This window comes from Neolamprologus brichardi, chromosome 18 (genome assembly GCF_056152115.1).
Source record: "Neolamprologus brichardi isolate AB-2024 chromosome 18, ASM5615211v1, whole genome shotgun sequence".
In the NCBI taxonomy this organism is placed as follows: Eukaryota; Metazoa; Chordata; class Actinopteri; order Cichliformes; family Cichlidae; genus Neolamprologus; species Neolamprologus brichardi.
In genome coordinates this window covers 30571166-30593074 of record NC_142121.1, presented here as the reverse complement: position 1 = coordinate 30593074, position 21909 = coordinate 30571166, and the positions used below count along the sequence as shown (strand labels likewise).

The following is a 21909-nucleotide window of genomic DNA, read 5'->3' as shown; positions in this document are numbered from 1 at the left end:
GCAGACAGAATCATGCAACCGACTGCCATGCCCCCCCCCATGAAAGTCCTCACCCAGTAAACCGAGAGGTCAACTGTCACTCATCATCGACGTGTGTTCACAAACATCCACGCAAACTTGTCTCGACAGAGGAAATAATGAAAAGACTCATTCTTACAGACTCGAAAATGAAATTAAGCTTCAATGACACAACTGGAAACCTTTTTCAGTGATTCCAACGTTTTCTGAGCGATGTCTGCCGACATCTCTTTGATCTGGGTTAATTCTTCAGGAATGAAGAGGAGCTATTAGCAGCATGCTAATGGGAGGAAATTTTGGGATGCTGGCAGCTGTACAAATGATGGTTAAATGCAGCTGGCATTTGTTCTTCACCACCACCGCCGCCTTTTACCTCCATCAGCTGTTGGCAATTGTAGCTACATTCATAGACTGTAATGAAAACCAACATCCCAAAGGACAAATTGTATTATAGGGTCCCAGATCCCCCATATAGCACTGTCTGTTACACCATTTGCCTACTTCTAGGAGTTCATTTTTTTCCCTTCATTTGATTTTCCTTTTCCAATGTTTCTGAAGATATAGAGAAGGAAACAGACTGACTGTCTAACATATGACTTCCAGTTTCAACCATTTGTTTGAAACTTGAGGGATAGCGTACCGATGGGGTCTGACGGTTGATGAGCACTTAATACTTAATGAAGAGAGCATTATATTCATAAATTACTGCCTTTATAGCTCAGTCATAAAAAGACAGGAGCAAAATTGCAAATTTCTGAATTTTCTATACTTTGTGATTGCTGTTGAAAAAATCAGTTTCTCGAGTACAACTTCATCTTGTCTCAACAATGACAGCATGAAATTTGACAAAATAAAGTCCAATAATACAAAACATGTACATCCAGAAACCTTTCTCTGTCATTATATAATGCTATTGTCATTTTACTGTAGCGGCACAGTCACGCTATTTGGCCTCATGTGAAGAAAGTTAATAAATACTCACTAAAACACCATCCAGCGTTGTTTCCCTGTGTATTTCTGCTGTGTTCACTCCCAGGACCCCTGTGATGTGTGATGTGTAGTAGAGCCTGTCTCCTCTTTCAGTGCTCTCTGTGACTGAACTCTTTCTAGTCCCGTGGCCTTGGTGACAGCTGATTTTTATCAGTGCCTGTCCCAGTGGAAGACTTTGGCTATTTTGGGATGGTGGGCTGGCTGCTGCTACTCGCCTGAGTCAATCACCTCTGTTAGTCACTGTTGGATTGGGACACCCCTCATTTCCACAGATACATTGTCACCTGCTATAACAGGAACTGGGTGGGACCAATAGTATGTGTGTCAGTGGGTGCTCGGCAGCCAATATATTGAAAGAAAAAACACAGACAAGTGGTCCTATTTTGGTAAGTTCTACTTGGGTCCTGGCATTCATGAGGATGTCACTCACACGCCTAAACGGTGTTTTCGGCCAACATGCACCTTCAAGTGTCCCATTGGACAGACCAATGTACACCCCCCGCACTGCCAAACGTACTCATGAACAGCTCAAGGAACATGACACAGGTCCAAAGGAACTGATCTGGCCTCCAAACTGCCCTGATCTCAGTCCAGTCTTTTAAAATGCTAATTCTTACTCTCTTTTTCCACACTACCTACACTTTAAGTATCACTAGGACAAAATCTCACCCTAAATTCAACAGAATTAGATGGCGAATGCTGGGAAATTACACCATAAGCCATGGGCTGTATTATGAAACGCTACCAAATATTTCAGCTTTATTTTGGAACAAACACAGCTGACATTACTGGTTGTTCCTTACTTATACCAGGTTCATCATAGGGTAAGGACGTCAGTATTGCTGAAGCAATATCAGTAATGGGTCGCAGACAGGCATGGCTCAGAGGGCCAAGGCCTGCGTCACGGTCAGAACTGGTGGTGACACTCTCAGTTCTATCTTAAGCATGAGTGCCGGGCACATAGTTATGCATTTACAACACTACATCCTGGTCTTTATTTAGCTTCTTTTTCCTCTCACCACCAAACACCACATGGGTTGCCACTGCTTTGTAAACTCGGTCAGGATTTACATGGTGACACTTTAAATACTAGGCCTTGATCCTGAACTGTTTGCTCTGTGGCAACCTAATATAGATTCATTTGATATGCTTGAGAACTGTTGTTTGACATGCAAAGATGAATGTGCCTACATTCATATTTCAAAGAACTGTCAGGAACATATATATTAAACAGCTTAAGAAGTGTCCACTCGACCTTACAAGACAATGAACCTCAAAGCTTCAAGGAAACTCTGGCACCCATCCCTTATCCCGTCCTAGATGTCAGTGATTGTAGTAAATATGAAATAAAGTACCACTGCTCACCAGGCAAGTGTCTGCGTGCTCTGTCATGAAACTCTGGAAGCCCATTCACAGCCCTTCTTCCACCCACTTGAGTGGCTTTCTGTGGATAAACAGCACATTATGTTGTCAAGAGAATTATAACAGACAATATATGATTGTTTTGTGTCTCATTTTGGTGGGTGTGGAGTCGGGCTGTCGAGACTTAAAATAGAGGGAGCTTAAAATCCATGATAGCTGGGTTAAGAGTTGGATGACACTCATGTCACTTTCAGTCAGGAAAGATATGCAGGATTAGTAAGCTTCACTATTAACTGGTCCAGATTTTTTCTTTTTTTTTTTTACACAAACAGACTAACTACCTGGTTCTGGATGTAAAGTGCAAACATATCAGGAGAGTGGTTCCTTTAAAAAGTATGAAAATACTAGCGTTTCACTGCTACCTATACTGTATTTCATCAAATAAATTGCTAACTGCCAAACAGGCTACCAATTCCAAGCATAGGACTAATGTTTCAGCAAAATTCAATTTAATTCAATTCACTTTTATTTGTATAGCACCAAATCACAACAACAGTCACCTCAAGGTGCTTTAAGACCCTACAATAATACAGAGAAAACTCCAACATTAAGATGACCCCATGTGAGCAAGCACTTGGCGACAGTGGGAAGGAAAAACTCCCTTTTGACAGGAAGAAACCTTTAGCAGAACCAGGCTCACATCACGTGCTTGTGTCATTTGGATGACCAGCACTGTATTGTAACACTACTTGTAACTGCTCAAGTAGGCAGCTGACACACCTGTGTAGCTGTGTCCTTAAGAAAAGTGTTATGACTTCTCCTGTCCTGCAGAGGGTAGTCTCTCACTGTGACACTGTCAGTTTCAGACGCCATGTTCAGCCGAGGGCTGCTGCTGAAGCCCTGCTGCAGGGTAGCTTTGGACTCGAACAGGGCGCACAGAGCTTTGGTGCCCGTAGCCTCCTTCTGAGGAAGGAACTCCATGGAGCGACTCCTGGAAAGATTAGAGCGCCTTCCTGAGCCCCAGAGGACCACATTCTCTCTGCTGTCCCCTCTTCTCCATCCGCCATCCACCCAGCTTTCCGACAGCTAAAGAGAGTAGCTGATTTTTATGTGTTTTTCAGTTTTAGCAGTATTTCCATTTAACAAACACAAGTGTAGACACCTACCTCAAGATTCTGCTCTGCTCTATCAGGATTCCTTAGGTCAGAGCAGCTTTGGTAACTATTAGGACAAATTTAATACCAATATTAACAGATGAGTGAATGAAGACAATACACAGTCAGTAAACATTGCCAGCACCTGTGAATAATGTAAATAAACTGTAAATGTCACATGTTTGTGCCTCAGTAGAACTTACTGTTGCACCAATTGAGAGACAGACTTTCTCTTCCAGCCGGGGGAAACTGCATTGACCCACGACTTTTCCTGAATCCCAGAAAGACTCTTCAAGGACTGGGTCCTCCTCAGGCCAAAAACCTCCATTGTATTCTTTTAAACAACAGCTGCAATTTAAAGCAACAGCATTTTTTCACCAAGCTGCAAGCTTTTAAAACCAGGCTGTCATTTAAATCAGAATAGATCAAATCCACAAATGTTTTCCTTTGACTCATCAATAAACTCTAAATCTGACGTTCTTAAATTCAAGTACATAACTGAGGTTTAACTTCTTTTGAGTTATTATACAACAGACACTGACAGTCATCTGACTCTGTTAATGTTTATGAATTCATGCACTCAAGCAGCAAACCCAGAGTCCTGGCTCGAGATGCCGTCTATAACAGTGTGATACATACACGACTGCTGTAGCTGAAAGGACATTTAATGCTTTCAAATAAGAAAGAAAGAAAGAATGACATCTTAATTCTGGACAGAGAATTCATATTCACATATATATATTCTGTCTGACTCACATATGAGATGCCGCTCCATCAGCTACAAAGCAGTTACAATAACGTTGCAATAATAATGATGCAAATAATGTTTTTTTTACCTAAAATAATCTAATAATTATTCAGCTCCAAACCTGAAAAGAAGAAGAAGTTGTCACCACTGCATTTCTGTCTTTCCGTCTTACTCGTGGTTTAGGAGCATCTCTCACAAGACACGGCAATTTCTGGTGGTCAAAGTCCTTAAACACCTTGTGATTCAAGTCTTCCGGATGTGATATCTGCCATGATAGAATCACCTGATGAATTTGTCTGATGGAGCAATAAAACTCTGATATTTATAAATGAGGAGACATGTACGCCGAGTAAAAAGTCACATTTCCCAAAATTCTGTTGGTCTTTATTACGCTAAACATATCACCAAAACACATTTTTAGTATCCATGTGTCTGTAAATTGTAATGCTTTCTATTTGATACTTTAAACACTAATGACCATGCTGACAGCTTGAGGCATTCAAAACAGTGAGAAGCCAGAGAGCCGACCTGCGTGACAGCTGGTCCAGTCAGATGTCCGTGCTGAAATGCCTGGCATAGCCGCTCTGTTACTGGATTCCAAACCAAAACCCAGAGCGGCAGCATTTTATCTGCACCTCTCACGCCTTACCCTAGACACTGTGTTAGCAGCAGCAAGGGCCACATTCACCCATCTACTGTTCCTCAGTGTGCTCAAACAGATAACATGTTTAGCTGATTCTGCTGATACCAGTACCAGAAACGCTGACGGTGCTCGTAAGTTAATGATGAACCCATTTCTGTTGATGATTACAGTCTGCCAGTACTCAAAGGGTGATATTATATTTCAAAATTGTTGGCACATACAATTTTACACCCTAATTATCCCAAAGGAATTTTATAGTTCGCAGAGGTTTACAGTTTTATGATGCCTACAACCTGCAAAGGACTCACAGAGTGGCTCTGTCACAATAGGAGAGAGCCGAGGCCTGCATTCACCTGCAACTGCTTTTCTGTGTTTACAAGTGAATGTGATGACATACATATCCACCAGCCACTTTATTAGGTACATCTGTTCAGCTTCTAATTATTACAAATGTCTAATCAGCCAATCATATGGCATCTATTCATTGCTTTCAGGCCGGTAGACATGGTCCATATGAGGTGCTGAAGTTTGAACTGACCATCAGAATGGGCAAGAAAAGTGATTTAAATTACTTTGAACATGCCAGAGGGGCTGGTCTGAGTATTTTTTTAAAAACTGCTTTTGGTCTGAAATGGTCTGAAAAATAGAAAATATCCCATTAGTGCATTGTAGATGCTAGAGGTCAGAGGAGCATGGACTGCTTTGCAGTGACAGGAAGCATCGGTAACTCAAATAACCACTGGTTAGAACCAAGAGATGCAGAAGTGCTACTCTGAATGGACATCAAACTACGATGAAGCGGAAGGGCTACAGCAGCAGAAGACCACACTGGGTGACACTCCTGTCAGCTACAAACAGAAAACTGAGGTTACATTTTACACTGGCTCAAAATTGGCCAACAGAAGGAAAAAAAATGGTTACCTTGTCTGCTGAGTCTCGATTTCTGCTGCAAGATTCGGATGGTAGCATCAGAATTTGGCATAAACAACATGAAAGCATGGATCCATCCTGCCTTTTATCAACAGCACAGCATGGTGGGGATGGTGTTGGGATATTTGTTTAACACATTTTTGGCCGCATAGTAACTGAGGATTGTTTAAATGTCACAGTCTCCCTGTGTTTATCTATTTATAACCACAATGTGCCCATCGTCTTATGGCTGCTTCCAGCAGGATAATGCACCATGTCACAAACCCTAAATAATCTCACACTGGTTTCTTACAGATGACCAGATCTGAATCCAACAGACCACCTTTGGGATTTGATGTAACCGAGATTCTCATCAGGGATGTGCACCTGACAAATCTGCAGGAACTGTTTGATCCTGTCATGTCCATATTGAATCAAAATCTCTGAGGAATGTTTACAGCACGTGCTACAAATGAAACCATGTTATAAAGAATTAAGACAATTGTAAAAGCAAAGGGAGGTGCAACACAAGCTTCTCCATGAGCTGTGTTTTTTCACTTTTTATCTTGTTTAAAATGAGTTAAATAAATATTTACTTATCTTTTAGGACAAATTCACAGCAATAACTTTGTTGCTTGTAGTCGCACTTCTTGTTTGTAATAGTGATCAAGCTTTCTGTAGCCTGTATAAAAGAAAATGCACAGTTAGCTGACAGCTAGGGGAGCATTTGATAGAGGTAACACGTTACCGCAGGAGTTGTTTTCTAGCAAAAACAAAGCTATAAAGAAAGTACTCAAATTTATCAGTGGGTGGACAAATGATTAATAAATAAATAAACAAACCTAAATATTTTCCATATGAGATAAATTTGTAAATTGGTAACTGCTGGCCAACAAACAGCAATCCCAAACTGAAAAGAGATGTTTGCTACTTATCTTTGCTGCCCCTATCTGGCCAAAAACAGGAACTGTGAGCTCATTTTGTAGACTTACTGACAGTTTATAAAATAGGAGGCATTTCACTTTTTATTCTACAAGATCTCACATTTTGCAACATATTTACCTTCATATGTATTTTGTTGTAGTTTCAGACAGTTTCAAAGTATTCATTATTAAAGGCTCTGAGACAACAACATCAATAAACAAGAAAAGAGCAACCTGCCAAACAATTTATGGTCTTCATGATTTATGGTTAAGTACCAAATTGTAATGTAGTATTTAGGAATCACATTGTTGGTGCAAAAGGACAGTTTTATGTCTGTCAAACTGTGTTACCTTTGGTATTCTTTGTAAATTCAGTGAACGAAATGAGAAAAAATTGTGTGTTTTTGTGACAGGCGACCAGCAACAACTTGCATTAAGATACAATTTAAAACTGGTTCTTTGTTATCTGTTATGTGTAGATACAATACTGGTTCATTCCTTGAGTTAAGTGCCTTTTTTATGCGTGGCCGATTGATAGATCAGTGTTAAATGGCTTAACAAAATATAAAGAAATTCAATTCAATTCAATTTTATTTATATAGCGCCAAATCACAACAAAAGTTCCCTCAAGGCACTTTACGAGCGCCTTAAGGCCTTGAGGCATGAAATCAGGGGTAGTTCAATGCTTTTGAACAGAACTGTATTTAGTGTCAGAGCAGATCTGCTTGTAGAGCTCTACAATGGTCATATATGTACAAACTATATGAGTAAAAAGAAATAAATTTGTTGTGGAGGTTCAGGAAAAGAAACAAAGAAAAACACCTTCCGACTCCCCACAACTTTACAAAATAGACCCGAAGGCTTGCTGTCAGGTGTCATTCTGTACACAAAAAAGATGTTTCCAATATGAAAGTTGTAAGGCCTGAGCCGACCTGAGTGAGGAAAGTGGTTCCTTTAACGTCATCTGTGGACAAAGAAAAGAGACACCAGTAGATGGAGCCAGAGTGGCATCCTTCTCCCCATTTACAATGCAGTAGATGAGTTTAAAGGGCATCATAGTTACTTCCTTGTTTATGGAAAATTGTTGTCATATTTTACAGTTGACCATGTGCTCATGTATAAATCACACCAGTTTTGCAAAAGGAAAAAATGTGTGTGGTCACACAAGCACACACACACACACACACAAACATATATTTATTGCACATTTAATACTTTATTGTCTGCTGTGCACAAACACTACAATGCATAGCAGGAACACTGTGGTCAGAAATCACGAAGAGAATTAAAGATTTGTGGTTCTAACAGTGTTAGCCTTTAGCATGTGTTTTGCCAGCTGTAATGGAAGAAGAGAGAGGCAATCAGTGAGCGTGTAGAGGAGGGAGGGGGGAGTCAGACAGTCTCACCCACACACTTCCACAGAACAGTCAGTACTGGCCTGAACAGCTGTGAACAGAGCAGGTCTCCTTCCTCCTGCATGCTCCTGCAAAAGCCTCACATGGAGCCACATGTGACAGGCAACACCAACAGCAGAGCACACTGTGCTGGGACTCAGCGAGCACGGGAGCTCCCACTGCAGGGCTGACAGCCAGGCACAATCAGCTGGGGCGACATAAGAAAGGGAACACACACATGCACACACACAGACACGCTTTGTGCACTCACACAACTTTGGTAGTCTCTAATTGTGAATGCATAATGAAGCTGCTGCAGCACAGACACAAGGAAATATATCTCTACTCAGTGATGCGTTTTACTATGTACCCTGGTGGAAAATGCCTTGTGGGTGCACGGTGCATCACTCAGGCAAGTTTTTAAGTTTTGTGAGAAAGGTCACCACAGCTCTCTTGTTGACAAAAGGCTCATTGTTGAAGGGGAGGGGGGGGGAGATGTCAAACCCAATCATACAGCTGCTTTGCTGTTACAGCTTGAGTCGCTCACATGAAGCTACAGATAAGATCACTTCTCTAGCAAATTGTTGTGCAACCTACTTTGCACTCTGAGCTGCAGCTTGACTCGCATTAAAAAACAGTACTGTAGTGGATGGTGTTTGGGAAATAAGTGTGGAAATATACTCGTGTTATCACATAAAATAATGTGTTTACGTCCACTATTGCCGCAGCTAATGCTGCAGTGATAGTAAGTAAATGCACTTTATTGCAAACATCATTTTATTTTTACATAAACATTTTATCATTACACACAACCATGACACTTTTTCCATATCAACTGTAGAGCTTAAGCGTGTAGAGCACACTCTAACACTACCTCAGAGATAACATATCACCCTCTGTGGCCACAGAGACACAGGAAGCTCTCTGGTGTCACCCCCCGAACTGATAGTTCTGCACAGACAAAAGGATGGGAGTTGACCCATCACTTAAGGTGTAACAGTTGCGAAATTTTACCGGTACTCTTTATCTGTATCTTCAGTGGAGAAGGTGAGACTTTCATTTCTTCTTTTTTTTCCATGAACTGTGAGATTCCACTCTGTGCTCTTTTACAACTTTGTTTATTGCTATTTTGAAATACCACTGGGTACCCAAATATGACATAATTTACTAGTTTATTTGGGGCTTACAGTTTTACTAAAAAATCAATTTCATAAAGATAAATAGCTAGATAATCAGTGAGTCAACAGCAGTTCATGGAAAAAATAGCTGGTTTCAGACTGTGAGGCTGCACAAGGGACCAGTGTAAGATCAGTTATTTTTAACCTGTAAATCATGCAGAGATACTCTGATAAAATCTCATAATTTAAAAAGTTAGAGCTAGAAATGAGCAGAATAAGCCCTCTAATAATTAAAACCAAGTTTTAGGGGCTGTAGTAGAAAATCCTTTTGAACTTCTAGAGACTAAAATTCTGATGTGATTGCGTCAGACACAAATACCAATTATATGAGATGAGTAAACCTGAAGTAAAAAAGGAAAAAAAGATCACGTAGTAAGCTAAGAACACCACTGACGTAAAAAAAAAAAAAAAGAGAGACTCATGATTCTGACAGTGTTGATGCTGCTGCTGATGAAGGCAAGCATAGTGATTCACTGACTGTCCTCTAAAATAAAAACGCATGAGCTATATTTGCCCTTGTGACCATGGTGACGAAAGGAAATGCCATCAGAGGCTGTGTAAAAAAGGAGTCATGTTTACATTTGAAAGAGAGAGAAAGAAAGTTGGAGAATCTATCTATCTATCTATCTATCTATCTATCTATCTATCTATCTATCTATCTATCTATCTATCTATCTATCTATCTATCTATCTATCTATCTATCTATCTATCTATCAAGGAAGTAACTCTAAGAAAAGAATAAACAATCTCCTGGCAGCATTTGGCTTCAATCCATCTTGCTTTACTACCTGACTGGAAGCAACAACACTCGCCCTGTGACTATCTGATACTTCCTCTTATACCCTGGAAAACTGAGTGCAGTCTCCTAAAACACAGGTAAATCCTTGAGATAATAACCACAAGCAACAAGGAAGGAGAAACTGGGGCAGACTTCTACACGCCTGAAGCTTTTGTCAGAATTCACCAGCATTATTACTGCTGTATGTGGGCCATCGCTGGCACAGCTTGACTGAAGCCTGTGGCAGCAACCTGAGAGGCTGCCAGAATGTAGGTTAACTTAGGTTATGTAACCTGGAGTGTGAAGTGAAAGAGCAGCAATGTTTGTGCTCTGACTCTCTTCTGACAGGCAATATTCGCAGAATATGGGTGCATGACAATGGTGAGGAAAGCAGCTCAAAAAAACTGAACTGATACTGAGCAGCCACATACGAGTGGCTTTAAATCTGAAAAGTGTAAAAGAATGAGGTCAGGAGTCTGGGTCAGTTTGCACTGCGATGGCTGCATGGATACAGTGAGTAAATACAGGCAGTTGTGAAAGAATGGCTGAATATTAACGAACGTAGGAACAAAAACTCTGACTTTCTCTGCTGCACGTGTGTGAAAAGGATCATCCGCCTGACACATCTGAGGCACACAGCATGCGACACAGTCACACCATGCGTGGTAACAGCCTGCAAAAAGGAACAGGAAACTCCAACTGTATTTGCTCAAATGTATTTTTGTCCAGGCAATGATTGTGCTATAAATAGCCACATGAAGCCTCACATAGCACTTTGATGATGTGTTATGAGTAAGTTGTAGCAATCTCTCTGAGCGGATCCTTCAAGCTGCAAAATCTACCTTGAGTCAAATATCCAGGTTCTAATTTTAGCAGCCAAGAACAGACATCATTTCTTTTACGTGCCATTTCTCTGCACTATAATCTTTTCCTGCTGCACTGTCTCTCTGTGTTTACTCCCCACGCAGGTCACACACACACATGCTGCACTACAGTGATCCCAGCCGAAGTGGGTCACTCTCTCGTAACACACTTCCACAGAGTGCTGAAGTCGGGATGAGCGGCCCTTCCTCTGACCAGAGGATTTGGACCAGCAGATATTTAGGCATTAGTGCAGCTATTATTTAACCCTTTCAACTCTTTACTGCTGCACAGATCTGTATCAACACAAGGGGGTCAAAGCTTGAGCCCAGGAGTATTTTGGGCATGTCCATCTTTCCGTTCATCTGTCTGTCCATCTGTTTTGTCTGTCTCCCCTGAGCTTCATTTTCCTCCCAGTCGGGGACGCAGAGCACAGCCTATGATTATCTTTAAAAGCAGAGGCACTGGAATCTTAAATCCAGCCGCTTTACCTTCACTCAGCCACAAGGTTCACGGTGTAAGAAAAGCTCTGTTTGGATAGCCCATAACGAGCGTGTGTGTATACATGTTATAGGCTTTAATTTATGACAACATCTGCTTGTGAGGAGTGTGACGTGAAAGCAAGAAAGAGGATTTTTCTTTGCGTTAAACGGGCAGAGGCTTTACATCCAAATCCATAATCCTGGCCATCTTCGGCTCTTCTGCACTGCAAACTGTTTCTTAAAGTGCCTGACTGGAACCACCACTCCTACCAATGTAACAGGAAATATATTAAAGGAAAACAACACAAACGCCAAGGGCTGTATCTCACGTTTAATGATGTTCTTATCACAGTTTTACTACAGGTCTAAAGGTGGCTTACAAAGATGCGAAAGCCTTGTTTAAATAAAAGGATTAAATCCCCAATGAAGTCTGAATACTATTGAAAGACTATTATGTTTACTTTACTTTTACTTTAAGTAAGTTCTGCAGTTCTTTTATGTTTGTGTTTTCTATTTATTTATTTGCAAATGCGTTGATCTGATATTTGCTAAAAAAAGAAAGAAAAAAAAAAAGAAAAGAAAAAACACCATACATAGGAATAAACATAAACGTTGCCAAGGCACTACGTGTCCTAACTCGTTTGTAACAGTGGCTGAGTGCCTTCTGATAATAATCACCAGCTGGAGGTTTAAAGGTTATTTACCAGCACATCACCAGTAGGAACAGTACAGTGTGAACACAACAGACAGGAATCTGTGGGCAGCACTGAGTGAGAGGCGTCTCCCGCCTCTACGTGTGTCACCGTCTGCGTCAAGACAGACAGGGCAGCCACAGAGGACTGATGGTAAGCAAGAGGACTACCTGCCCGACACTTCCGGATTATTAAGCTAAACGATTGAGCTTTGGCTAATGAATCTATGGGACAAAATAGTGATACAGTATAAGAGAGTAATGATGGAAGCTGTTATACTACTAGCGAGTAAATATTAAGCCCTTGAAACGTTTACGTCGAGGCTAATAGCATTGTTATGCTAGCGTCTTACATATTATTACTTTCTTCTGCGCGAGGTTTAGCCTGTGCTGAAATGTCAACGTACTATGGTAAGTGATACAAAAAGCTCAGCGTTAATGAAAACGAAAATGCTGTTGCTGTCTTATGAGGCGAAACTGCCGTGTGCGTGATTTCCCAAGAAACATAGTTGAGGTCTCGAGGAGGGGGTGAACTATCTTGTTGCCGTGTTTCGTGTCTTTGGGAGCTCCCAGCCAGTCCTCTCATGATCACACTGGTACTACTGTGTCGCTTCACTTAAACACAGGCGGACACACAATGCTCAGCTGGCTGGACGGCGGACAAGACACGTAACTTTGTGTCTATCTGCTCCTCCTTTGTTACTATGCTGTGTGTTACTTTGTGGTGAGTAACTAAAAAAACCTCTCTGTCAGTAAATACTTTAGCCTATAGAGTGACCTTAAATTGTTTCATGCTTTTTTCACTTCTCTTTATGCTTATAAAAACTGTGTAGCATATTTCTGTGAAATGTGGTAAGTTACAGTTATGCTGATTTTCTGCTTCATATTTCACACCTTAACACTTAACGGATAAGAGTAATGTTGAAGAAAACTTGTATGTGTTTGTGTGTATGTGTGTGTCCTGCTGCGCTTACGCTGGTTTAAATGGGACCGTGCCCGCAAGTGTTTGCCCTGTAGCGTGCAGTGGTGAACAGTGTTGTCATTGTGGCTGATATGATCGCTGTGTGTGTGTCTCCCTCCGCGAGGTGAAGAGGTCAGCTGCCTAATGACTGTTATTATGCCAAACAGGAAACGACTCCTACTCTCTTCCAGTGAAAACCCCGTGTAACATTCCTTAAGGCATTTAATGATTGTCTGGACGCTTTATTCTATCCTTGTATTGTTGTGGAAGTTTTTGTCCCATTAAAAGTCCTGCAACCTCTTCTTAATCACTTATGTGCGTTAACACAGTGTAGTACCTCCCTCTTACTGTTACACGTGAACGCGCACGCGCACTCCCCGTTGTTGCTGCTGCTGCTGCTTTGAACCTTTAAATTATTGATGTGGTCTCAGCGGACACCTAGGCGAACTGCGAAGCTTTTCTGCTCTGTCAGATATTAAATGTAATAAATGTGATAGAACTGGAACAAGAGGGTGCTATAATAGCACTGCTCTGCAGTATTAATTAGACACAACTCTCACTCTGATTCTGGAAACCTTGAGCATGACTGTGCAGATGCTTTTCACCTGAGATTAATTTCTTTCCAGCTGTCTTTGTAGCAATGGCTCCTTTTGTGTAAACAGTGTAGGAGCTGAGCTAAGTCTCTTGTTTCATCTCGTATTTGCTGATGGATCCAGGAAGTTGCTCAGTCTGAGTGCACACACACACACACACACACAGCCTCACTGGTTTAAGGTATTTGCTTACTGCAGACTATCTGAAGCCCCGTGTGGACCCTGGCTGACTGTGTATTAGTGTAGGGCAGTGACAGACTGTCAGTGCAGTGGTTTACATTCCTTTTCTCTGACAAGAAAAAGAAATGCTTCTGTTGTAACTGTGGGTCTGTGTGGTATGTTTTCGGTTGCTTGTGTTAAGTTCAGTCTAAATCCCAGTCCTGTTACTTATTGGATCACAATAGCATGCTCAGCGCAGATGTTTCTAACTGTTGGCAAAGAAGAATAAGAGCTATATGCCAGGCTTTACATTTTAATTGTTTTTTCATTGAAATGTCTTCGTGTAACAGGGCAAAATAGGAAACGTGCATATCCACTGACTGACTTCTACAATATTATTCTCGCATGGATTTTTGGAGGGTTTTTTCTAATGTTTCTCAAGCAAAACCACATAAACATATGTAAACCAAGTTCTTCTTTGAGAAAATTGTGCTTTGTGTTTTCAGAGCTTATACGGCTCAAACTGGTCGGTCGGTATTTAAAAATACTTAGCAGAACAAAAGCGGTCATCTGCTGCAGCCCTCAAACAAGCAAGCAGTAAATGGGGCTTGTGCCTAACAGCTTTTATTTTCTGTTGCTACTCACTTTTTCTCAGTAGTTTAGGAAAGTCTTGCCAAAGTGTGCAACCCTCAGAGTTTGTATTTCCATGTTCACATCCAAAAATAGCATTCACTTGAACCATTACATCCCCCACCCCACCCGAGCTCTTAGCGCACAACCACTGGACGGCCTGTTTCCACGAATTCTTCACAAAAAACTCGAGGAATCACTGGAATGTTAATTACTCAGCGGGGAAAAGAACAAAAAAAAATGTTGATATATATATATTTTTTTAAAATATATAACTCATCTTATTGTTAGTCAACAAAAGATTTGTCTTGACATTGTTCCACTTACGAAACATGACTTTGTAGGATAATCACTATCAAGACTGAATTCGCCTAAACAAACTTGTGGCCTGAAACTGGCTCGACCAGCTGACACGCAGCTTTCGGCAGGAAGATCGTTCTTTCCCTTAGCTTTTGAAACGTGCTGTTTGCGTTCTCAGTTTCCAATACACGCAGCGCTGTCTCAGTATCGTTCAGCTGTCTTGAATAGTTGTTCCAGTATTAAAGTGCTGATTTGCATAAGATCTAATTGTAAATGACTCAAATCCATGCCTTTTTCTTCTTGTGTGATTCAAACTAATGCCCCTGCTTCCTTTTTGTTTCTGCAGAATGCATATCACCCACTGCAGTGCAACAATGAGAGGCATCCTTAAGAGAAAGTTTGCAGAGGTTGATGACAATGCCTACTCATCCTCCTCCTCCTGCTCATCTCCTCCACCCTCCCTCTCCTCTCCTGCCTCCTCAGAGTCAGACTCTGATGGAGAGCGTGGCTCTTCTGAAAATCAAGATTTCACACCTTGCAGCCCTGCTTCACCCACCAGTTTGCCCAGTAAGTCTTCAAACCAGCTGTTTTTTTTCCTTGTCTTTCAAATAATGCAAACGTCTTCCTTATCTGTCCACTTTCCCATCAGCTTTTTATAGGAGTGTCTCTTATCGCCCCGCAGCAGCACAGTTATGACTGACTGATATGAAAACGCTAACCTTAGGGCTGTTCTAGATAACACAGAGGCACGATGGCTCGCCTCTGGACTGCCTGGCTGGTTGTGTAGAAGATCATTTGCCTGAGTGCTAGGAAGTTGTGGAATCAATTTGAATAGTAGGGTCACTTTAAACAAGCCATATCGAATGGCCTTTATTCAAATGTCACGAGGCTGCACACCCCATCTATCATCACTGGAAGTGCTTATAGTCACAAAATTTGATGCATCAAAGAACAGGATTGCCAGAGATGTTAATAAGCGGGCAATCAGGCTGACGCAATTATAGATCTGTAGATACAGGAGGATATCAAGCCACATCCAGGTGCCGCTAAACAAATACTTGAGCCTCAGAAGCGAAACAAGCTGCACTAACAGAACACACATTTCACACACATAAAGGAGAAAGGAACTGGCACACAGATGGACTGAGAGACAACAACAGCACACACACATTAGAGAGCGAGGCAAGAGGAGAAGTTGAATGTCCCAAAGGACAAAGATTCGTAATGAGGCACCGGCAGCCGGAGGAGAGACACAGAGAGGTCTGTGGGTGGCCGATGGTTCGCCACAGAGGAAATAAGAGGATCGAGAGGTGAAAATAGGAAGAGCGAGCTGGAGGAGGGAAAAGACAGACACAGAGACATGCTTTGGGTCATGTCCAAATAAACAAAGGTTTGGGGGAAATGTTTTCAGAATATTTACAGTAATCTCTTGGACAGGACAAACACGGTGTCTGCTAGACTTGACGGATTCGGTGTGGAAGTTGCCTGGACAAACAGCAGCTGAGGCAAGCTTAATCAGCTGGTCTCCCTTGTTTACTGACTTTTGCAACTGGAGTTCAGCCTCAGTTACAGTGGGGCAAAAAAGTATTTAGTCAGCCACTGATTGTGCAAGTTCCCCCACTTAAAATGATGACAGAGGTCAGTAATTTGCACCAGAGGTACACTTCAACTGTGAGAGACAGAATGTGAAAAAAAAATCCATGAATTCACATGGTAGGATTTGTAAAGAATTTATTCGTAAATCAGGGTGGAAAATAAGTATTTGGTCAATAACAAAAATACAACTCAATACTTTGTAACATAACCTTTGTTGGCAATAACAGAGGTCAAACGTTTACTATAGGTCTTTACCAGGTTTGCACACACAGTAGCTGGTATTTTGGCCCATTCCTCCATGCAGATCTTCTCAAGAGCAGTGATGTTTTGGGGCTGTCGCCGAGCAACACGGACTTTCAACTCCCGCCACAGATTTTCTATGGGGTTGAGGTCTGGAGACTGGCTAGGCCACTCCAGGACTTTCAAATGCTTCTTACGGAGCCACTCCTTTGTTGCCCGGGCGGTGTGTTTTGGATCATTGTCATGTTGGAAGACCCAACCTCATTTCATCTTCAAAGTTCTCACTGATGGAAGGAGGTTTTGGCTCAAAATCTCACGATACTTGGCCCCATTCATTCTGTCCTTAACACGGATCAGTCGTCCTGTCCCCTTGGCAGAAAAACAGCCCCATAGCATGATGTTTCCACCCCCATGCTTCACAGTAGGTATGGTGTTCTTGGGATGCAACTCAGTATTCTTCTTCCTCCAAACACGACGAGTTGAGTTTATACCAAAAAGTTCTACTTTGGTTTCATCTGACCACATGACATTCTCCCAATCCTCTGCTGTATCATCCATGTGCTCTCTGGCAAACTTCAGACGGGCCTGGACATGCACTGGCTTCAGCAGCGGAACACGTCTGGCACTGCGGGATTTGATTCCCTGCCGTTGTAGTGTGTTACTGATGGTGACCTTTGTTACTGTGGTCCCAGCTCTCTGCAGGTCATTCACCAGGTCCCCCCGTGTGGTTCTGGGATCTTTGCTCACCGTTCTCATGATCATTTTGACCCCACGGGATGAGATCTTGCGTGGAGCCCCAGATCGAGGGAGATTATCAGTGGTCTTGTATGTCTTCCATTTTCTGATGATTGCTCCCACAGTTGATTTTTTAACACCAAGCTGCTTGCCTATTGTAGATTCACTCTTCCCAGTCTGGTGCAGGTCTACAATTCTTTTCCTGGTGTCCTTCGAAAGCTCTTTGGTCTTGGCCATGGCGGAGTTTGGAGTCTGACTGGTTGAGGCTGTGGACAGGTGTCTTTTATACAGATGATGAGGTCAAACAGGTGCCATTCATACAGGTAATGAGTGGGGGACAGAAAAGCTTCTTACAGAAGACGTTACAGGTCTGTGAGAGCCAGGGATTTTCCTTGTTTGAGGTGACCAAATACTTATTTTCCACCCTGATTTACGAATAAATTCTTTACAAATCCTACCATGTGAATTCATGGATTTTTTTTTCACATTCTGTCTCTCACAGTTGAAGTGTACCTCTGGTGCAAATTACTGACCTCTGTCATCATTTTAAGTGGGGGAACTTGCACAATCGGTGGCTGACTAAATACTTTTTTGCCCCACTGTATGTGTGAAGGTCGGGCAATTTGTTGAAGCCAAACTGTTACATCAAGCAGTAACCCGATGAATGGATTGAAAACTAAACTGCCAGTGCCTAATTATACTGTGATAAACACCCAAGTAGCAGCAGGCAGCAAAGCAGTTCACGTCTCTCCCCCGCTCTGTTCTGTTGATCAGCCTGTTGTTGCAATCGACCCGTCTTGGTATTTCCTCTGTACATGTGTTCAACTGTTGACCCTGGCCTCTGTAGTGAAGCACCTGTAGTGTGTCCCCTAGTGGCCACGCTGAGACCTGCAAAGCCTGTGTCACAACTCAGCCCGTATTTATCAGGCATCAAGGAATCTTTTCCTGGAATTGTGCTTCATGTGAAATTAGGAGAAAAGGGACTTGAACAGTACTTCAAAGCAGCACTTAACTTCGAGCAAGGCGGACTCTGTCTGTGAGAATGTGGCATTGCTCTTGAAAGAGCAAATTAGGAATTAAAGTGACCAAATAGATTTCTTTTTTCTGATGGTAATCATTCGGAAACATAAACAATAGAGCCTGAGGATCTGTGTGTACACCTTGGTGACCAAGTTGAAAAGTCAAATGTTAACGTTTTTCTTAATTTCTTTAAAGCGCCCCTTTTATACACACATCAAACAGCACTTTATACAAAGATTCCTCTAGAGTAGCTTTGCATGATTCACTGATTTAATCCACTGTCTGAAATAAGCCATTTTATCTCCCATTCCTTTTATTCTGATTGGATGCCCCTCACAGACATAAGGTTCAAACAACTGATGGACAATTATTTGTAACGTTTGTCATTTTTAATAATAAGGAAAGGAATAATAGAATATAGCTTGAAGTAACTTTACAGATGCATGTCTTTTATTATCATTATGGGGGTTAATTTCAGGGGAATGAGTCTATATTCAGAAGTACACATCATTAAGGACCTTTTATTTAACAAAGTCCTTTTTTTCTGTCACTGTTCAGCTTTAATGTTCTTCTTATTCTTTGGGAATACTTCATTTTGAAATCCATGTCTTAGTTATTTATGCTGAAGTAAACCTAAAATGAATTTCTATTTCCTGGCCTCTCCTGCTTTTGGGGAGGAGAAAATTACAAAAAATATCTTATTTGACAGAACTGTAGGAGGTATTTTTAGCTATATAACACACAAGTGTGTACTATTCATGGGTTAATGAAACTCCAATTTGCAAAAACTGGTTTTAAAAAAATAACCAGTTTATTTTAACAATGAACATCTTCCTGTTTGGGGAGTCCCAAAACTTCTGTATGTTGGAAATATTATTGCATGATAATTATTTTTGCCAGGATGGACTGATATATGATTTTGCTGACCAACATGCTTGTGTTTTACAGTGTACTTATGGTGTCATTTACCAGATGCTTACTTTACACCACAACCAGTTACCATAGTTCCTCAGTTTACGTGATGATTCTGTTTGTTTTCTAAACACAACCAGCTCACTCCATCCTGAAGAGGCCTAAGCTTGCAAGCAGACCGTGCACCGTACGCTTTGACCAGGTGACAGTGTTCAGCTTCCCGCGGTGCCAGGGCTTTACCAGCGTGCCCAGCCGTGGAGGTGCCACCCTTGGCATGGTGCGGAAGCACAGCAGCCTTCAACAGTACACGATATCCGAGCATGCACTGGAACAACGGCACAGGCGCAGACAGAGGCTCAGAGAGAGACGGAGGAAAGAGCGGTTAGAAGCTTTAAAACACAAAGTAGGTGCATTTCATTTCTAAACGTTTGCAGCGCCTGTCTGCATGACGCCCATCTGACTTATTTCTGTTGTGCTCACTCCAGCTGATTACCAGTGGGGCCATTGACCAGCAGGAAGCAGAAAGGCTTACTACAGATCAAATCCCAGATGAAGATACTGACAGCGACGTCAGTGATAGCGATCAGGAGGACAGAGGTTTCCTTCAGCCATTCTCCTCTAAACAACGCCAAGCCATCCTTCAAGCAGCAGGGGTCAAGTTCATCGACAGGGAGGAGAAGAGGCAGCTTCATGCCTTGCGACTCTCTAGAGAGACCTGTGGATGTGACTGCAGAGGCTTCTGTGAGCCGGAGACCTGCGCGTGCAGTCTGGCGGGCATTAAGTGTCAGGTACATCTCCACATACACAGAATTTCTTCTCCAAACCTTCCCTCCATAAAGGGTAGTTTCAACATGTGTAATTCAGACTGATTTGAATGTAAATTGTAGTCTACCGTGGGTACGTATGGTTGTATATAGTCAGATGCTGAAGGTTGGTTATTATTTCACCTACGTTTGTTTCTTAGTAACTCGCTGATGCAGAGAATCCGTGAATCACTAAGCTGAGTCAGTAGGTTCTGTTTATGAGTAAATCACCATTTTCTTTCCTTGCTTTTGTCACATGCAGGTGGACCACTCCAATTTCCCGTGTGGCTGCAGTAAGGACAGCTGTGGTAACATTCAGGGACGCTTCGAGTTTGATTCCCGCCGTGTGCAGACTCATTACATCCACACCGTCATGAGACTGGAATTAGAGCGGCGTTTGCACGATGAAAAACAGAGCCCTGAGGACCGGGCTGGACTTACAGAGGTGATTCAACAGCATGAAGAGGAGGAGGAGGTCTGCACAGAGCAGAATGCACAGGACAAGAGCTGTCCCTTTGGCTTTACCTCAGAGGAGGCTGGCCTTCCTGTCACCATTCCTGCCACCCCTTCATTCCATTTCATCCCAGAACGCTTGGTAGTGGAGGAGAACAGCTGCAGCAGCGATATGACTGAATCCTCTTGCTCCTCCTCTGACTGTGATGCAGGAGGAGGCTGCAGCGGGGGTCACAGTCTCCCTGACGTTGATGGAGGGTTGAGCCGTGCTCTTAGCCTCTGTGACTCGGACAGTAATAACTACTCCTCATACAGCCACCTGAGGCTTCAAAGAGACCCAGTAACACAGCACAGCAGCAGCAGCGGCAGCGGCTCTGCCACTCACAGCAGTACTACTGACAGTACGGGACCACACACAGTCGACACATTCGCTGACAATATAAGCAGGAACTCAGTGACAGATTATCTTGATGAAAATGCGAATCAACCCAGAGACGTCTTCAACGACGACTCTCTCGATGGCTTGCCAAACACGCCCTCTCCCACTGTGGACTATTCCTTTAGCAGATACATGGACTTGAGTCTGTCCTCTGACTCCGACCTGGAGTTCTTTGACAGCGATTATCCCTGCGGACCACTGCACAGCTCTTTCAAAGGGCACAGACACCCAGACAGTTTTCGCCACCTCCAGCTGTTTAGCTCCGTCAGTTTGCCACAGTACGAGTCGAGCACCCAGCTCCTGGAGTCTCTGATCGGGTTAACTGAACAGACCACAGAGTAGATTTATTCAGTCACTGATACCCAACTTTTTTTTCTTTTAAGCAGATTTAAGGAATTCTTGTGATACGATAAAAGAAAATGTGTGAGAGAATGTAATGTCCTGAGCACTGCTTTTATGTATTTGTAATAATATTGTAATGTACAAAGACTAATGGATGATGACATATTTTTCGTAGCTGGATATTTTTCTATTGCTGAAAAAATATTTGCCTTGAGTATTTGAAGAAGTATTTGCCTAGAATATATGTCTTTTTTAATTTCCTAAAACGATATAATAAAAATCTGATGTGTTATTTAATTTTGTCATCGTGCCCATACCCTAGAGGGTATGCAAGAAGAGAGAGGTGCCATGTGAATAGAAACACGTGTATACTGCTGGAAGGTGGCCAAGACAGGATAGAGCTAATCCACTGTGACTCATGACTCCAGCCTCTAGTATGTGAATATTTTTTCTTAATAACTGCCAGGGTCACTGTGGATTATCTGTTATGTGTTTAGCAGTATGGTCAGAGTGTGTCTGTGATGGAATAATAAAATATTTTTATTTATTTGATTGCAATTTTTTGTTTGAGGTGCAATTTTTGTATGAAAGTCT

The 21909-nt window shown here is 42.1% G+C and overlaps 1 protein-coding gene across 1 annotated transcript; it reads left to right on the top strand.

Annotated features, from left to right (window-relative positions):
• The first annotated feature begins 12732 nt into the window (after positions 1 to 12732).
• Positions 12733 to 21873, top strand: LOC102789040 (cysteine/serine-rich nuclear protein 1-like). The gene is made up of 5 exons (XM_006802694.3): positions 12733 to 12856; positions 15122 to 15342; positions 19419 to 19681; positions 19764 to 20066; positions 20344 to 21873. The coding sequence occupies exons 2-5, from the start codon at positions 15123 to 15125 to the stop codon at positions 21313 to 21315; spliced, it is 1758 nt and encodes a 585-aa protein (XP_006802757.2). The 5' UTR covers positions 12733 to 12856; position 15122; the 3' UTR covers positions 21316 to 21873.
• Positions 21874 to 21909: the final 36 nt, after the last annotated feature.

Excerpts from the sequence above, each read along its gene's own strand:
- LOC102789040 (XM_006802694.3), top strand. The coding sequence starts at position 15,123 with ATGCATATCACCCACTGCAGTGCAACAATGAGAGGCATCCTTAAGAGA. Across the intron at positions 15,343-19,418 it reads TTCACCCACCAGTTTGCCCA|CTCACTCCATCCTGAAGAGG; the intron begins GTAAGTCTTCAA and ends AAACACAACCAG. Across the intron at positions 19,682-19,763 it reads TAGAAGCTTTAAAACACAAA|CTGATTACCAGTGGGGCCAT; the intron begins GTAGGTGCATTT and ends TGCTCACTCCAG.